Source organism: Pistacia vera, unplaced genomic scaffold (genome assembly GCF_008641045.1).
Source record: "Pistacia vera cultivar Batoury unplaced genomic scaffold, PisVer_v2 Contig112, whole genome shotgun sequence".
Taxonomy (NCBI): Eukaryota; Viridiplantae; Streptophyta; class Magnoliopsida; order Sapindales; family Anacardiaceae; genus Pistacia; species Pistacia vera.
The window spans coordinates 19,595-38,409 of record NW_022195160.1 but is presented as its reverse complement, the minus strand read 5'-3'; the positions used below and the strand labels follow the sequence as shown (position 1 = coordinate 38,409).

General features: G+C 37.4%; 2 protein-coding genes and 1 pseudogene across 2 annotated transcripts; 2 read left to right on the top strand and 1 right to left on the bottom strand.

Moving 5' to 3' along the window:
- Positions 1-3,436: 3,436 nt before the first annotated feature.
- Positions 3,437-6,036, bottom strand: LOC116141819 (annotated as a pseudogene).
- Positions 6,037-12,459: 6,423 nt separating this feature from the next.
- On the top strand, positions 12,460-15,391 carry LOC116141905 (probable protein phosphatase 2C 47). The gene is made up of 4 exons (XM_031427386.1): positions 12,460-13,198; positions 14,003-14,197; positions 14,391-14,596; positions 14,671-15,391. The coding sequence occupies exons 1-4, from the start codon at positions 12,989-12,991 to the stop codon at positions 15,224-15,226; spliced, it is 1,167 nt and encodes a 388-aa protein (XP_031283246.1). The 5' UTR covers positions 12,460-12,988; the 3' UTR covers positions 15,227-15,391.
- Positions 15,392-16,935: 1,544 nt separating this feature from the next.
- Positions 16,936-17,639, top strand: LOC116141926 (54S ribosomal protein L19, mitochondrial-like). Its single transcript, XM_031427403.1, has one exon. It carries the CDS (start codon positions 16,972-16,974, stop codon positions 17,437-17,439), a length of 468 nt encoding a protein of 155 aa, XP_031283263.1. The 5' UTR covers positions 16,936-16,971; the 3' UTR covers positions 17,440-17,639.
- The last annotated feature ends 1,176 nt before the right edge of the window (positions 17,640-18,815 follow it).

The following is an 18,815-nucleotide window of genomic DNA, read 5'->3' as shown; positions in this document are numbered from 1 at the left end:
AATGCTCATTGATCCAACTATACCAGGCTCTAGGAGCTTGTTTCAGACCATATAGGGCCTTCCTCAACAAATAGACTTTATTCTCCTGCCCTTCCACTTCATAACCCTCCGGTTGTTCCACATAGATTTCCTCATTGAGCCAACAATTTAGGAAGGCAGATTTGACATCTAGTTGATAGATTCTCCACTCAAATTGGGCTGCCAAGGCAAAGAGAAGCCTAATTTTGTCATGCCTAGCCACAGGTGCAAATGTATCCGAAAAGTCTACTCCAAATTGTTGAGCAAACCCCTTGACAACCAATCTTGCTTTATGTTTGTACATTGCTCCATCAGGTCTCAGCTTCCTTTTGTAAATCTATTTTACTTGAATTACTCTCCTAGTTGCTGGTCTACCTACCAATTCCCATGTGCCATTCTTTTCAATCATTTTTATCTCCTCCTCCATTGCATTCCTCCAAACCTCTGACTTAGCAGCCTCTTTGAAATTTGCAGGTTCAAGTAAGGTTGCATTACATCTCTCATAAACCTCTTCCAGAGGCCTTGTACCCCGAACTAGAAAATCATCAACTGAATCTGCCTCTTCTGTATCATGAAATCTATCTGCTGCAATCTCTGTAATCTGCCCTCTTGAGTCTTCTTCAACCTCATTTTTCTCCCAATTCCAGAACCCTCTTTCATCTACCTTCACATCTCTAGTGATGTGAATTTTCTTGGTTGCTGGAACATAGCTCTATAGGCCTTAGACTGCTTACTGTATTCTATAAAGATCCATGTCATAGCCTTCTCATCCAGCTTGCTATTTTTAACTGCTGGAATGAGTGCATAGCTTACACTCCCAAAAATTTTCAAATTTCTAACCGAAGGCTTCACTCCATACTAGGCCTCATAGGGTGTTTGATTTGTTAAGGCCTTAGTAGGGAGTCTATTAAGCAAATAGACCCCTGTGTTTACTGCTTCCGCCTAAAAAGACTTGGGCAGCTTCTTTTCTGCAACCATGCACCTGGCCATCTCTATAATAGTCCTATTCTTCCTCTCACTAACTCCATTCTGTTGTGGAGTGTAGGGATTGCTAAACTAGTGCACAATTCCAGCCTTCCTGCAGATTGTTCCAAACTCACTAAAGGTGTACTCACTCCCATTATCACTCCTTACAGTTTTGATGGTAAGTCTGGTTTGTTTTTCAACCTACAGCTTAAACCTTTCAAACGCAGCTGCAACTTCATTTTTCTGTTTCAAAAAGGAAACCCAACACATCCGGGACAAGTCATCAATGAATAAAACAAATTATTTGCTTCCATTTAAAGATGGTGTTTGCATAGGTCCACACACATCTGTGAAGATAAGCTAGAGCTTTTCAGCAGCTCTCCAAGCTTTGTTTGCAGGGAATGGTAATCTACTCATCTTACCAAGTTGACAGGTAGCACATACAACTTTGGTTTCCACAAATTCTGGTAGATTGTAGACCAATTCTTTGGTTTGAATTTCCCTAAGACCATGATAGTTGAAATGGCCTAATCTTTTGTGCAATAATTCTGACTAATTCACATCAGCAACATAAGCTTCAAGTTTTGGTTTTTCCAGCCTAATAGGGAAGCTTTTTCCATCATTCTAACGATCATTAACTCATTGCCTTCACTGTCCAAGATTGTGCAAAACTGATCCTGGAAGTGTAGGGCATACTTCCTTTCTAGCATTTGTCCTACACTAAGCAAATTATGGCTTATATCAAGCACATACAAAACGTTAGGGATTAGTTTGATATTTGAACTTGTTTGCACAACAATATAACCTCTCCCTTTGACAACCACAAACTCCCCATTTCCAACTTTAACTTTGGAATGGTATGACTTGTCCAAATTGATAAAATCCTCCAGGTTTGCTGTCATATGATTGGTGCACCCACTGTCTATCAGCCATGCATCATTGTAAGCTTGAACTGCATAGCATGGAGCCACAAACAATTGCTCAGAATCTAAATTTGGCTGCTGATCCTCAACAATTTGTGTTTGCTGTGTTGGCTGATTTGGTCTGTTCTTGCACACTTTTTCAATATGATCATATTGCTTGCATGCCCTACATTAGACATTAGGTCTGAACCAGCACATTTTTTCAACATGACCCTTCTTCTTGCAGTGAGAACACGGTGGAAAGTCTCTCATTCCACTTGGTTTGCTCCACTAGTTGGCCATCTTCTCCTTCCCATTCTTATCTCCCGTAAGACTCTTGCTTCCTCCCTGACCTGGTTTGCCTTTAAATCTTGCCACCATTGCTCCCTCACTTGAATCCTCTTGCCTCAACAATCTCCTTTGCTCTTGAGCTTGCAAAGCATATACTAATTCGGTGAGAGTAATTTAGGACAAATCCTTAGAATCCTCAAGTGAAGATATCTTGGATTCAAACCTCTTAGGTAGACTAACTACGACTTTCTCCACTATCCTTTTATCTATCATTTCCTCTCCCATTAACCTGATTTTATTCACCACATTCATCAACATATCTACATAATCCTTTACTGATTATAACTCCTGCATCTTCAGCATTTCAAACTCCCTCCTTAAGTTCAACACCTGCATGTTTTTTGTTGTATCACTGCCACCGAACTCGTCCTTGAGTTTATCCCATGCTTCCTTGGCTGTCTCATATGCCATGATTCTTTTAAACACTTGTTTAGTCACTGCTACATGAATATGTGACAAAGTTCTAGGAGATTTGGTGGCTTCCTCATCATGCAACCTGATCTGATTAAGAGTGGGGTTTGGCCCCAATGCTGGTGGTTGTCTATTTTCTTCAACATACTGCCATAAACCTTGTCCCCTCAGAAAGGTTTTCATTTTGATAGCCCATAGTTGGTATTGATCACCGTTGAAGGTTGGAGGAGTAAGAGAGGTTGTGTACTGTGCCATTGAATAAGGCTATGTGGAGTTTGACAGGAGGTTTCACCAGAACAAAGGCTGAGAAAATGGGTGAAAAGAGATGAGTTTATCAGGCCCTTAAGATTAGTAGAGCTCTGATACCAATTGTTGGTTCAGATGGAGAGATGATGAGAGTAAAGTGAGAGTGTTTTGCAATAGAAAGGGACGACAAAATCTGAAAGTTTTTCTCTGTATGTATCATTCACTAAACAAAAAAACATTTATCCAAAGCAGTCCCACTGTTTTACCTAAAGCAACCTACTACAGTGGATGAAAAATATTACATTTGAATTTAAACAAATACATATACCAAAACAAGTTTTAATCTCAACTAAACATGTCATACAAAAGCAACTTGACTATGCCAAATATCTGCTGCATCAACTATTGCAGCCTGACCAAAACAGAATTATTTCAGCCAAATTTTGTTCCAACCTTCAGCCGAATTTTGTTCCATTTCCAGTAGATTATCACCAACTTCATCATCCACACATGCTCATATTTAATCATCCCAAGATCTCGTGCTACACCAAGCACTTGTATAAACTGTCATCATCATAAAGATGAAGAACAATAACCCGAGACTCCATTAAAGCCACAGTAGCAAGTGTATTGGTTATCATGGTTGGCGGTAGGACTCAAGGGTGCTTTGTATGAGAGTTTATAGCGCTTTTCGGCCAGCTTGCCTCCTAGTGCGGCAATAGTATTACGTCCATGATCATCATCAACACACATAGCTATTACATCTCTCCATCCATAGTAGTCCACAATATCAGCTACTACAGCCATCTGAAAGAGATCACTCTGTGTTGCTCTAACAAAGAATGGATACTGAAGTGGAGTTAGCGTTGGATCTGTTGCTGAAAATGATAAGAGAGGGACTTGAAGCTCATTAGCAATGTGTGAAACCAAATGAGCTGTAACTGAAAATTGTGGGCCTATTACAGCCACAGTCTCCTTCTCCAACAACACCAAAGCTGGAGACAATGATAAAAGAAATAAAAATATGAGAAACTCTTGACATGCTTAGCTTTTAGAAAGAACAAAAATGAAATGTTTTAAGGATTAACCCTCAAGCACGGCCAGAAATCCGCTGTAATTTGTGTCCTGCATTGTTAGCTTGAGCTTAGTTCCACAGAGGATACTTGGGTCAGAATTCACATCTTCCACTGCAGCGTCTACAGAAACTTTTACAACTTTACCTATGGTAGAATTGAAAAAGAAAAGAACCCCAATATTTACAATAGGGGGCACTATAGCAAGATTTGAAGTAATCCCAGACGAAATTAAACTGTAGAAAACAACTAAACCCAGAAGCAAAATCCTAGTCATGGTGAAAACAACGAAATAAAGATTGCAGATATTATCAGAAAATCTTCAATGTATAAAAATATGAAAGGAACACCCGTCAAAGACTTGAGTAAATATGAACTCAATAAAGATATAAAAGGAAAAAGACCAAGCTAAAAAATCAAGGAAAGTTGAGCAACATGAGAAGAAATGAAAAGAAAAGGCACAACTTTATGAAGAACAATGGGGCTGATCAAAAATTGAATGGCAGCAATTTCTTGAGAAACTTAACTGTATGGAATTGGAGTTGGGGCTATATTTTATTACCCCTTCATTTTCATTACTTGCAGATTAAGCTCATCCAAGAGTTTGCTAACAATAAAGGGGGAAAGAATTTAAAAGTAATAACTGATAAATGGGCTCAAAACTAGATATGTTCTACTCTTTACAGGCAACAAAAAAACAAGCAGAGTTAACAAGGGCAATCCATTAATGTGGTAATCTGTAGTGGTGTGAACAACTCTTGATTTCCTGGTCAAAATCAGTCGAGAGTATTCTATAAAGTTATGTCCCCAAAAGATGAAAATTGATCAAAAGTTAAAGCTTAATTGAATAGGGAAGACATAGCACACAGTTCTAACTTCTAAGCAATGCTGGAATTATAGGGAAAGAACAGTAGTATCTTGTAAAGACACGAGTTTAGCTTAAGCCATGTAAAATCAATGAAATTCTGACATATCAATTTGACAGGCATTAAAGCAATCAAATAATTTCTGTTGTTGATTTACACAAGAGCAATGGCAGAATGATAGCAAAAATAGGAAGAAAAGAGACTGCTATTTTTGTATTTCTTTCATTGAATGAAAAGTGCAATTTATACAAGTAAATGCAACAGAAAAAAACATGAAAAAAGCCTAAACAAATGCTGCACGTTTACATGAAGAGCAGCTAACAAACTTAATGCCTAATTTCTAGCAACAACTAGTTTGACAGCTTCAAAACTTGACTTATTCTTCAACAGCAACTAAAACACCTATTCTCCAACTTCCACCTCATCAATCTAGTCACCAAGTTAGCAACTCTATGCAGCATCTTGAGACACACTTCAACACTCCTCCTTGTATCAGATGCTGTAAATTCCCAGCTTTCCTCTCAGAAACTCAAATCTGGCTTTTGGCAGTGCAATAAAACAATTGTACTTCTCCTTCGTTCTGCACATCCCTCAGAAAATAATATTTAATTTTGAAATGCTGGTCCCACCATGAAATATTGGATTGTTAGATATAGTTATAGCAACTTGGTTATCTACAAATATTTCTGTGCTTTCTTTCTGCTCCATATGCAAACCTATCAACACCTTCCTGAACCATAAAGCATGATTAACAGCTGCTATAGCAGCTACATAATCAACTTCTGCAGTACTTTGTGCCACTAATTCTTGCTTCTTTGAGCACCAAGAAAACATCCCAGAACCAAAGCTAAAACAGAATCCAGTTGTACTTCTCATATCATCAACTGAACCTGCCCAATCAGTGTCAGAAAATCCATGAAATTTAAAATTTTGACAGTGACAGAATCTAATACCATAGTCGACTATGCCTTTGATATATCTAACAATCCTTTTTGCAGCTTGAAAGTGTGTCTCACTGGCACAGTGCATAAACCAAGACAATAAGCTCACAGCATGCATTATGTCAGGCCTAGTTGCTGTAAGATACATTACGCACCCAATCAGACTTCTATAAAGCCCTTCATTAACCTTGTCAGCTCCATCTTCTTTGCTGAATCTGTCCTTTTGATTCATAGGAGTAATTGTGGCTTTGTAGTCCTTCATATGAAATCTTCTGAGGATCTCCTTTGCATATTTGTGTTGACAGATAAAAATTTCATTCTAACTTTGCTTCACTTCCATTCCAAGAAAGTAAGACATCATGCCAAGGTCAGTCATCTCAAAAACCTTTAACATATCTGCCTTAAACTCCTTAATAAGTTCTTCATTGCTTCTTGTCACAAGCAAATCATCAATATAAACAGATACTATAATCAAGTCAGCAGCAATCTTTTTCACATACAAGGTAGCTTCACTAGGACTTTTCACAAATTCTAGACTCCGCAGATGATCATCTATCCTGCTGTACCAAGCCCTTCATGCTTGTTTAAAACCGTGTAGAGCCTTTTTCAGCAAGTACACTTTGTCTTCATGTTCCTTTACAGCAAATCCTTCTGGCTGCTCCACATATATCTCCTCCTGCAAGAATCCATTTAGGAAGGCTGATTTAACATCCAACTAGTACACTTTCCAGCCTTTTTGAGCTGTAATTGCTAGTAACATTCTAATTGTATCTAACCTTGCAACAAGTGCAAAGGTTTCAGAAAAGTCCACTCCAAATATCTGAGCATAGCCTTTTACCACAAGCCTTACCTTGTGCTTGTTGACAGAACCATCTACATTCAATTTGGTTCTATACACCCATTTAACCCTAATAGTCTTCCTGTTTTGAGGCCTCTCCACTAGCTCCCAAATGTTATTCTTCCCTATCATTCTTAGTTCTTCCTCCATAGCTTTCACCCACTTCTGCTCTTTCTCAGCTTCTTTAAATCCTGCAAGCTCAAGGACAGCAACATTACACTTTTGGTAAACATCAGACAGCAACCTTGTTCCTCTAACTGGCACATCATCAACATTATCTTCAAAATGCTTCAAAAACTCAGAGTTTCAATTCCTCTCTACCTTTCCCAACTCCACTACTCATCTTCCATGCATGTGACATCTCTGCTTACCAGAATCTTGCCTGTTTGAGGTTGGAAAATTTTGTAGGCCTTTGAGATGCTACTGTAGCCAATAAAAATCCCAAGTTCTGCCTTCTTGTCTAGCTTGTCTCTTCTCACCTGAGGTACATGTGAGAAACATAAACTACTAAATATTTTAAAATTCTGCGAGGATGGTTTATACCCATGCCAGGCTTCAAAAGGTGTTTTTTGTTCCAAAGTTCTTGTTGGAAGCCTATTCAGCAGGAAAACAGCAGTATTTGCAGCCTCTGCCCAGAATTCTTTAGGCAAGCCCTTCTCATGTAGCATGCATTTGGTCATTTCCATAATTGTTCTGTTTTTTCTTTCAATCACTCCACTCTATTGTGGAGTGTAAGGAACTGTAAACTGATGCTCTATTTCTGCTTCCACACAAAACCTGTTGAACTGATCTGAAGTGTATTCTTTGCCATTGTCTGATCTTAACACTTACATTCTACAGCCACTTTGATTTTCAATCCATGCCTTGAATTTCCAGAACACAACAGCAACCTCAGATTTGAACCTTAGAAAGTAAATCTAGCACATTCTAGTTAAATCATCAATAAATGTTATATAATATTTACTTCCCTTCAATGATGGTGTTTTCTGAGGTCCTCCAAGATCAGTGTGAATGAGCTGAAGCTTTTGTGATGCTCTCCAAGTAGTCTTCGAAAATGGCAGCCTGACTTGCTTGCCATATTGGTAGGCCTTGCAATCACGTAAGTCCTCCTCCAAAGTTGGTAAGCCTTATGCCAACTCATTCCTTTACATGAACAAAAGTGCTCTATGATGAAAATGACCTAGCCTTTTGTGCCATATCTCTACATTGCTCATAAAACTTGGAAAAGCTGACTGCTCCTTCTTCATTAGATCTAGAGAGAAGCTTTTGCCTCTCATTTTGACTGTGAACACCTCCTGGCCATTTGCTTCTTTGATCCTGCATTTTTTATCCTCAAAGAGCACTCTAAAAATCTTTTCCAACAACTGACCAACACTTAACAAATTTTGGTCAATATCAGGCACATAAAGAACATCGGTAATGAGTTTAGTACCTGACAAGCTTTCAATGGCCACAATCCCTCTGCCCTTAACAGCAATGTGTTCACCATTTCCAATTCTCACTTTGGAAATTGCAAATTTATCAAGCTCTCTAAAGAGCTCCTCATCATTTGTCATGTGGTTTGTACAACCACTATCTATCAACCAACAATCACTCGAGCTACTGCTTGCAAAACAAGTAGCAACAAACAATTGCTCCTCCACCTGTTGGTCAGCAACCTGAGCCTCATTCTTATGTTGATTGCCTTCGTTCTTGCAAATCTTTTCCATATGGCCAATCTGATTGCACTTTCTACACCTCACATCAAGCCTCCTCCAACACTTATATTGAGGATGATTAGTTCTGCCACAATGCTGACATGGAAGATGTTTTCCTCCATTGCTATTTGTTCCAGCATCTCCTTTGTTGGCATTGTATTTTCTTCCCTTCTTTTTCTTTCCTTTGCCATCATCTTGAATCTGCAACTTAGCTTGTAAAGCACCTTCCACAGATCCCTCTTCTCTGATCAACCTCCATTGCTCTTGTGCCTGCAATGCATTCAATAATTCTGCCAAGGAAATACTTGACAGATCCTTAGACTCTTCTAGAGTAGATATTTTGGATTCAAACCTTTTAGGAAGAGTCACCAAAATCTTTTCTACGATTCTGCCATCAGACATTTCTTCACCAAGAATTCTTACTTTGTTGACAATGCTGAGAAGCCTGTCAGAGTACTCCTTGATTGTCTCTGATTCTTTCATTCTCTGCATCTCAAATTCCCTCCTCAGATTCAGCACCTGCATGTTTCTGGTCCTTTCATTCCCTTTATATTCTTCTTTGAAGAAGTCCCAGATATCTTTTGCTAACTCTAACTTGATAATTCTGGTGAATAATGCATCTGACACAGCAGCATATAAGCAAGCCTTTGCCTTGTACTTCCCTATCTTCCTCTCCTTATGATTCCTCAATTGAGCCATTGTAGGATTGTTTGGCAATGGTGCAATCTCGTAGTCTTCTTCCACTGCCTCCCATAGATCATGAGCTTGCAGATGAGTTGTCATCTTGACAGCCCAAGTCTCATAATTTTCTCTAGAAAAGAGAGGTGGTACTGTTGAAGAATAAGCTTCTGCGGCCATGATGAGTTGTTTTGGTTTGTGTTTAAGGTCAACTCACAAGACAAACTCTCACAGATCCCTTAAGAAATCAGCTCTGATACCAATATGTTGTTGATTTACACAAGAGCACTGGCAGAATGATAGCAAAAATAGGAGGAAAATAGACTGCTATTTTTGTATTTCTTTCATTGAATGAAAAGTGTAATTTATACAAGTAAATGCAACAGAAAAAACATGAAAAAAGCCTACACAAATGCTGCACGTTTACATGAAGAGCAGCTAACAAACTTAATGCCTAATTTCTAGCAACAACTAGTTTGACAGCTTCAAAACTTGACTTATTCAACAGCAACTAAAACACCTATTCTCCAGCTTCCACCTCATCAATCTAGTCACCAAGTTAGCAACCCTCTGCAGCATCTTGAGACACACTTCAACAATTTCGACAAAGAGATATTCAGGGCTTTTCAATATCCAATTAATGCTTTTGCCAAGAGTGACCTCCTTTAACATCTAGAGAAAAGTCAGTGATCCTATTGCAGGGTGGGTCTGCCACTGGACATTGACAAAACCTCCAACGTTTTGTAGTCTGTCATGATAGCCAGCTGATAAAAACACTTTTTTGTTTAAGTGAAAACATGATTGAAATAATTACAAAAAAGTGAATGAACAGTCTATTGGATTGGTATCTCGAACATCAGTGCCAATAGTATGAATTTAACCCAAAACCGGTTCCCGATCTAAGTGTATAAAAGAAAAAGAAGTATCCTGAAAAACTTTAGAGACTAATGCCCGAAAAGAAGTAAGCGAACAAAATTCTGTTCTACAGAATAATTATGTCTTCTTTGCATCTATCTTAAACTACCCTTTTGTTACTTTCAGGCCAAATCACCAGAAAAATATCTGAAATAGAACAATTTAACAAGAATTTCGTCTTATATCCTTGACCACAACCAAAAATATGTTCCCAGAAAAAATAGGTTCTTCGGTGATTATAATGAAGCCATTTTCAATTTTCTTCTCCTGGAGTTGGGTTGGGAGTGGCTTATGCCTTTTCAAAAACAAATAAAAGAAATGTTCGAAGACATGTGAATTGTGATTTTCCATCTGCAGACTCAACCTTATCCAGGTTAGAGTGATGTCTGGCAAACTGGTGGACTAAATTTATGAAATATAAAATGACAGCAATCAAGCAAACAGAACCACACATAACAAATAGACCCCAAAAGCTTCTGAGATGAAGCTGTTCTACTTCTTTTGTGCCTTGTGAACTGCAAGCACTTTTCGAAAACCATTTGTCATGAATTCTCTGAGCATCTCCATTCTCGGCTAGATGTAGAATGGAAGTTGACAAGTCAACTGCCAGCGGTGAGTCCCTTGGAAAGGCCTGGTAGAGAATCAAGAAATTATAATCATTTGAAGTATAGAATCCAAATGATACAAAATTAAGTTCAATTGAAGAAGAAATACTTACAAATCCCCACCCCGTTCTGCTGAACTCTTGACCTATGATACTGAATTGGCAGTGAGTTGAGAGGAAGACATTAACTGTCAAGTTGGCCATTAACTTTCAAGTTGTTCTTCCATTTAGTCACAAAATCCCTTTTCTGTTCACAATCCGGAGTGTCTTTCCTTAATGTCTAGTGTCTTAGATACTAATTCTTTGTTGCCTTTAGAAGTGCATGATAAAATTCAAATACTGTTGCTTATCTCCGAGTTCAGCAAAGGTATTAATTTCTTCCATGATCATCATCAATATACACAGCTATTACATCTCTCCATCCATAGTAGTTCACAATAGTGTTGTGGTATCAAAGAATGGACACTGAAGTGGGAGTTAGCGTTGGATCTGTTGCTAAAGGGACTTGAAGCTCATTTGCAAAGTGGGAAACTAAATGGGCTGTGACTGAAAATTGGGGGCCTATTACAGCCACAATCTTCTTCTCCAACACCACTAAAGCTGTAGACAATGATTCAAAATTTAAAAAATGAGAAACTATGGCATGAATGTGATTCAAATAACTTATCTAAACGTTGTAAGGATTCACCCTGAACCATGACCAGAAATCCGTTTGTAATTTGCATCCTCCATTATTAGCTTGAGCTTATTAGCTTGGGTCAGAAACTGAGAATTCACACTTCCACTAAGGCGTCTACTGCAACTTTGCCGATGGTAGAATTGAAAGGGAAAATAGCCCCAATGTTTACAACAGGGGGCATTGTAACAACGTTTGAAGTAATCCCAGATGAAAACGAAGTGTATAAAACTATTAAACCCAACAGCAAAATTCTAGTCACGGTGAAAACAACCAAATACAGATTGCAGAAATCATCAGCAAATCTCTAATGTTATTAATAGAGATATAAAAATATAGTTGAGCAACTTCAGACGAAATGACAAGAAATGGCACAACTTTATGAAGAACAATGAGGGTTATCAAAAGTTGAAATGCAGCAATTTGTCTCGCAGGCTTAACTTGCCTTGAAAGGTAAGTCTCTTAGGAATCGGAGGTAAATTATCCAAATACAGGTGTAGATATTCTTCATTGATCACAGATTATTTTTGCTTTTCACAATAGATGTTTAAGAAGGATTATACTTATAATTCTATGTGAATGAAAGCTTTTCTCTTGAATCCCATTTTCTGATTATAATAATAGTTATATTGGCAGATGGGTTCTCACTGTTCTACAGTACCTCTTTAACCCATTGATTATAATCTTATATCAAACAATATACAGTTTTAGTGCTTCTATGAATCATCCATAAAGCATATAGCTAGCTTAACACTTTAATTGAGACAAACTTTGTGTTATCTTTTTATCATGTTTATAGTATAACAAGCTAAATTCTTTCATGCCACCGAAAGGTCTCAGTTCTTCACCAAATCTGTAAATAAATTTATATTTCTTTTTGACCGAGCATCTATAGACTATACCTAGGCATATTATGACCAATCATTATCAACATGTGTAACACATGTCAACAAATATTCTATGATATCATGAAGGTTAGATTGGGAGGAATATGATCAACCAATATTCAGGCCACTAATTGTTAAATTTTCCATCAAACTTTCAAATTTTCTGCATAATGCATGTCCTACTACGTTAATCTTAAAAGTATTTAAAAATAGTTTAATATAGAAATAAATGAGGCAAAAACTGTGAAAATATGTAGATAATAATCTCCTCATAAGTTATTAAAAATTCGCAAAGATCTTAATAACAACCCTCAAAATCTCTTGACATAAAATAATGCAACACATATTTATATTTATACAACATTGTTATATAGAATTATATAAGTAGAATTAAGAGAGAAACAATTACGAGATCAACTAAATAAACTGTAAAATCCAACCATAAGCACAAGCAAAGACAGGGGGAAAGAGATCCATGATGGGTAGTGGAACAAGAAGATCTTAAAGTCAAGCCACGTGTCAGAACCCCATGTGACACACTCTCCGTCTCAGGTTTACCGGGAAACCTGGAATTTCCAGTGGCTTAACTTTAACTACTTTTCTTTCTCCCCCTTCCCTCCCCCTACTACTATGCTTTGCCTTTACCCTCTTCTTTCTTTCTTCTTCTTCTTCTCCTCCTCCTTTGAATTTCTAAATTCTTTCAGATTTCTGGGTTATCGTGAACCCACCGTTTAAATCTTGGATCAAGTTATTTATTTTACAGTTTCTGACAGCTATTTATTTGTGGGGTTGTCTAAATATGCCTTCTTTTTAAGTTGTTTTCAAGGATCCAGCTAAGTGCATTTGTTATAACGAAAAAGGCTGGCTTTTTTGGTTTTAATTATATTGAAAATGGAGTAGGAGGAGTTAGTTTTTATTCATGTCTGTGACTTGTGGAGGGGGAATGGCTGTTTCACCACAACACATAGCCAGATTGGATGCCAAATTGTGTAATGGGAATGTGTCAGCAAATTCAATTGAGGAAAATGATGAGATTTTGGACACTTCCAATCAAATCTCTGCTGGGAAACCCCCCAGGAGTCTCTCTACTGTCAGGCATTGCAGTAGCTCTGCTTTTTTGTCTGAACCGGTTAGTAAAAATTCTTTATCTTTTTTCAATTGGGTATGCTCAGCAGTTAAGTTTTATCAATTGGGATGATGCATTTTTTATGATTTGGGTTGAAGAATTTTTTCAAGTGGTGTGTTTGGATTTGTGTAGAAAAAGAATTGTGAGAATTTCATGGAAATTTTGTGGGGATCCTCTTTATTGATCTTGCGTCATGAAAAAATAACAGCATTTTTGCCATAGAATTTTGTTGAATTAAAGGGTTTATTCTCTCAAAAACATCATTAACATAAATTCAGGAAAAAGATTTGTTTTCTCTGATTTCACTTTATGCCAAAAGTAATTCTGAAAAATGTTTTTTAAAAATTAGGAAAAATCAAATGCTGATTTTCTCTAAATCTTGATACCGAGGAAGTAATACACCACATATAAGAATTAGGACAGAACTAAGCATGCAACTCATGGCAAAATCTGAAAATTCCTACAGCAAAGTGCTTGCTGGAAGTGGTATAACATTCTCTTCTGAAGCTGTTGCCATAATGCCCCATGATTAATTTGAGCCCAAACCGCTGCGTCTATTATCTGTGTCTGCTTAATCTGGTTTAATTCTGTGTGCTTCTGTTCGTGTACGTATGTGTGTGGATGTTTATGTGTTAGCTAAGGTGGAACGCATATTTCTCAGTAGTTTCTTGATTAAGTCTTTATAAACTTATCTCAGCCCATTGCTTTGATACCTGAGAATGAGAAACAGATTTGATATATTCTCACTGCCCGTAGAATTGTGGATATAAGATTTTATCTAAATATTTTCATTCTTTCTTCATGCAGGAACTAGAAAAAGGAATTACAGGCTTAAAGCTACTGCCAGCTGATAATTCTGTGTTTTCACCTGTATTTCGTTCAGGAAGCTATTCTGAGAAAGGACCAAAACAGTACATGGAAGATGAGTTCATCTGTGTTGACAATCTTCGTGAACATCTTCCTTCATCTTCAAATTTCCCTTCTCCCGCAGCATTTTATGGGGTACTTAGCTTGCTGTTCGGTTGAAATACTTTGATATAATAGATGAAATCTCTGTTAACTTTCATAATGACAGTTTTTGGTGCATGACCTAAACCAAGACATATGTGGCAATCTGTAACACTAAAATGATAAATTACCTTGTAAATCACGAGTCCAATACGGTTGTGCACTGAAACATTCCTCATAACTGCAGGTGTTTGATGGACATGGTGGCATCGATGCAGCAACTTTCACCAGAAGTAACATCCTCAAGTTTATAGTCGAAGACTCCCACTTCCCAGCCGGCATAAAAAAGGCTGTTAAGAATGCTTTTGCCAAGGCTGATCATGCACTTGCAGATGCCAAGTCTCTTGATAGATCCTCCGGCACCACTGCCTTGACTGCTTTTATGTTGGACAGGTGTGGTTTCTTACTAGTTATAATCGACACCAATCCATAACTTATGAATGTTTGTTTGACACTCACTCTTACAGAATGATGCTGATAGCCAATGCTGGAGATTCTCGAGCAGTATTAGGCAAACGTGGAAGAGCAATTGAATTGTCGAAAGATCATAAACCCAATGTAACCTCCGAAAGAATAAGAATCGAAAAATTAGGAGGTGTTATATACGACGGGTATTTGAATGGCCAATTATCAGTAGCTCGCGCTCTTGGAGACTGGCACATTAAGGGCTCAAAGGGTTCAAATTGTCCTCTAAGTTCAGAGCCAGAGTTGGAGGAAATAATCCTGACAGAAGAAGATGAGTTCCTGATCTTGGGGTGTGATGGACTTTGGGATGTAATGAGTAGCCAATGTGCAGTGACAATGGTGAGGAAAGCACTAATGCAACATAATGATCCTGAAAAGTGCTCAAAGGCACTTGTGAAAGAAGCACTTCAGCGCAACACATGTGACAATCTTACAGTTGTAGTAATCTGTTTTTCTGCAAATCCACCTCCTAAGATTGAAATTCCTAAATATCATAGAAGAAGAAGTATATCAGCTGAAGGCCTGGATCATCTTAAGGGCGCCTTGAATAGCTTATGAGACTTCGACTTTGTTATGTAATTTTTTTTTTTTTTTTTTTTGGTGGTTGTTGTTGATATGACTTAATGTGAGTCTTTTAACAGTTTTGGTAGTGTTTGTATTTTTGAGTTAATGGTGATATTCAAACATGTTATCTAATGAGAAATAATTCTTCTTCTCTTAATATGCTGAATGGTTTGCATTTATTTTCACTGTAATGTCGAATTTGTGTACCACTGTGGAGAGCATAAATTTGTGGACCACTTTGGGTTGTCCAAACTCCAGAGGTCTTGTGTTCGAATCCTTCAAAGTGGTTACTTATTATAATTGTGATTTACCTGACTTATTGAGAATTAGTTGAGATACGCATAAGTTTTACCTAGCCCATTAGGTTTGTAAAGTATTCAATAGACCCTGTGGATTAGTTAAGGTATACACAAGTTTTACCTGGCCCATTGGGTTTGTAGGGTATTCAATGGACTTTGGTAGAGTGTTCAATGGACTCCAGAGATTAATTGAGGTAGGCACAAGCTTTTCTTGGCTCATTGAGCTTGTAGATGTTCAATGAACCCCGAAAATTAGTTAAGGTACGCACAAATTAGCTCAAACATTCGGTTATCCCAAAAAAAAAAAAATCGGTTAACTAGTCAAAAAAAGTTGCAATATGAATAAGGGCATATGTATAATAAATGATTGTATTTATTCCCATTATTTTGTATCTAACATTACCATTGTTGAGAATAAAAACAACTCTTACCTGACCCATTAAGTTTGTAAGATGTTTAATAGGCCCGATGACTTACTTGACTCATTAGGCTTGTAGGGTTTAATAGACCTCGATGACTTACCTGGCCCATTGGGCTTATAGGGTATTCAATGGACCCTGGTGACTTACCCGACCCATTAGGCTTATAAGGTGTTCAATGGACTTTAGTGACTTACATAGCCCATTGGGCTTGTAAGGTGTTTAATGAATCTCAGGCTTGTAAGGTGTTCAATGGACCCTAGTGACTTACTTAGCCCATTAGGCTTGTAAAGTGTTCAATAAACTCCATAATTACTTGAGGTACGCACAAGCTTTACCTGGCTCATTGGGCTTATAAGGTGTTCAATAAACCCCATAAATTACTTGTGGTATGCACAAACTTTACTTGGCCCATTGGGCTTGTAAGATGTTTAATAGATCCCAAAATTAGTTAAGATACACACAAATTGGTCTGGACAACCCGGTTGCAAAAAAAAACTCGGTTAACGAGTCAAAGAAATTGCAATATGAATAAGGAGATATGTGTCATAAATGATTGTATTTATTCCCATTATTTTGTGTCTAACATTACCATTGTTGAGAATAAAAACAACTCTTATCTTTCTTTTGAAGAAAATTTTCATAAAATAACACTACGCATATAATATTCTCATACAACATTTCTCATACAAGCAGTAAAAGATGATTGGGTGAAAGTTTAATTTTAATTTAAAATCAACTAATCATATTTTGTCACATAATATTATATGAGAAATATTATATAAAAATGTTGTATGTGTAATATTATTTTTTTTCATAAACATTGACATGCATTATCGGTGAGATTAAATATAATATCATCTTGCTCTTTTTAGAGAAAAATAAATAGTACATGATATGGGCTGGGCCTGGGATTCTCAAGCCCAATCCCAAGTTTGAGGAATTACAAATAAACCCTCTTTGTCTCAAACTCAAACAACTTACATTGCTCTCAGTTTACACTCCAAAACCCTCAGGCTCCATGGCAACTTTAAAAGAGATCCTCACTCGCCGCCCGGTCGCCGCCACGATCAGGCTGACGGTGCCAGCCGGTGCCGCAAGGCCGGCTCCTCCGGTGGGTCCAGCTCTGGGTCAGTACCGACTCAATTTAATGGCTTTCTGCAAGGATTTCAATGCCCGTACACAAAAGTACAAGCCAGACACGCCGATGGCGGTGACGATTACGGCGTTCAAAGACAACACCTTCGAGTTCACCGTTAAGTCTCCTTCAGTCACGTGGTACCTTAAAAAGGTGGCGGGGATCGAATCCGGTAGCGGCCGGCCTGGGCACGTGGTGGCCTCGACGTTGTCGCTTAAACATATTTATGAGATAGCAAAAGTTAAACAGTCGGACCCGTATTGCCAGTACATGTCGTTGGAGAGTATTTGTAAGTCCATTATTGGGACTGCCAACAGTATGGGGATTAAGGTTGTTAAGGAATTGGATTAAATAACATCAGTGTTTAGGGTTTTGTCTAAACAAAAATTTTGAAATGTTTGTACTTCTTTTATTCGGTGGATAAGAATTGTTTTTGTTTTCTTAAGCTTTGATTTTTATGGGTTTTACCTCCCATTTCTCTAGTTAACGTTTATTAATCACACATTTTACGTTACTAAGATAATGTAGTGTATATTGCATAGTTTTTTATTCTGTTAGCCGTCTGTGTTATGAAAATGATATTGTGGTTACTATGACCCTTTGATTTTGTAGCATTCTCATGCATGATCTTAACATGGCGTGGTTAGGCATGGACATTGCCTTCTTTTTGGTTTTCCAAGAGTTCAGGCAAATGGTTGTTTTAATATCCTATGATTAATATGATTTTTAGCTTGAATTAACAGAGATCTATGCTGTGTATGGTGCCAGTTTGCTGAATATGTTGTCGATATTTGAGGGAGAATATTTGTTCTTGGTTAATGTTTCATCTTGAGGTGAATAAGTTGTGTTTGTATATTTTTTTTTCTTAAGTTCTGCTTTAATGGAAGTACTCCCCATTAGTGTAGTTCCAATACCTATTATACACAGATCACACATCCTAGGTCAGTGCAATGATTTTATTTACTATTCATATTTCGTTACTCCATTAAATTTGAGGTGTTTGGAAATTTACATTGTAGGTTACAGCAACCCATTTGATTCAGTAGGACTAACCTGCATTATGCAAAGTCGCAAGATTAGGCACTGTCAATGACTTCATTTGCACTTTAATAGATGGATAGTGAAATTTCAAGGGTTGTTGTTACTTTAATGTTCATTGAAATATTGGATTCAGTGCAAAGGTTATTTTGATATCTTGATTTAATGGAGATCTAATGTAGAAGTGTAATCCCCATCAAGCTAGTTAACATTTATCAATCACCTATTTTATGTTACTAAAATGATGATTTGTACATCTCATATGTGGTTACTTTGTTAATAATTGTGTTGCCGAAATGACATTTTGGTTACCATAATTTGTCGGTTTTGTGGCATTCTCATGCTGATCTGAATGTGGTAAGATTAGGCAGTGGACACTGATTTCATTCCATTTTTCAAGGGTAGTTGTTACTTTAGTGTTCATTGACTTGGTCGTTCTGGAAAAAGGTTGTTTCCATATTGGATACGATTTTGAAGTTGGAATAATGGGGATTTATTATGTGACTTCTGCCAATTTGCTGAATATGTTTTCAAATTTTGAGGGAAAAATTCATTCACAGTGTGTTTTGTCAAGCTATTTCAATGGTTTTCAGCATGTCATGAGGTTGCTGAAAAATAACTTCGGACTTGTGGTTTAAACACTTGAACTAGATTTGCTGAAGGAGATGATACTAGTAGTTTTTTCTTTA

What these genes read in the sequence shown, in the direction of transcription:
- LOC116141926 (XM_031427403.1), top strand. Translation starts at nt 16,972, where the DNA reads ATGGCAACTTTAAAAGAGATCCTCACTCGCCGCCCGGTCGCCGCCACG.
- LOC116141905 (XM_031427386.1), top strand. Translation starts at nt 12,989, where the DNA reads ATGTCTGTGACTTGTGGAGGGGGAATGGCTGTTTCACCACAACACATA. An exon ending in CTGCTTTTTTGTCTGAACCG is followed by an intron (nt 13,199 to 14,002) that starts GTTAGTAAAAAT and finishes TTCTTCATGCAG; the next exon opens with GAACTAGAAAAAGGAATTAC. An exon ending in ACTGCTTTTATGTTGGACAG is followed by an intron (nt 14,597 to 14,670) that starts GTGTGGTTTCTT and finishes TCACTCTTACAG; the next exon opens with AATGATGCTGATAGCCAATG.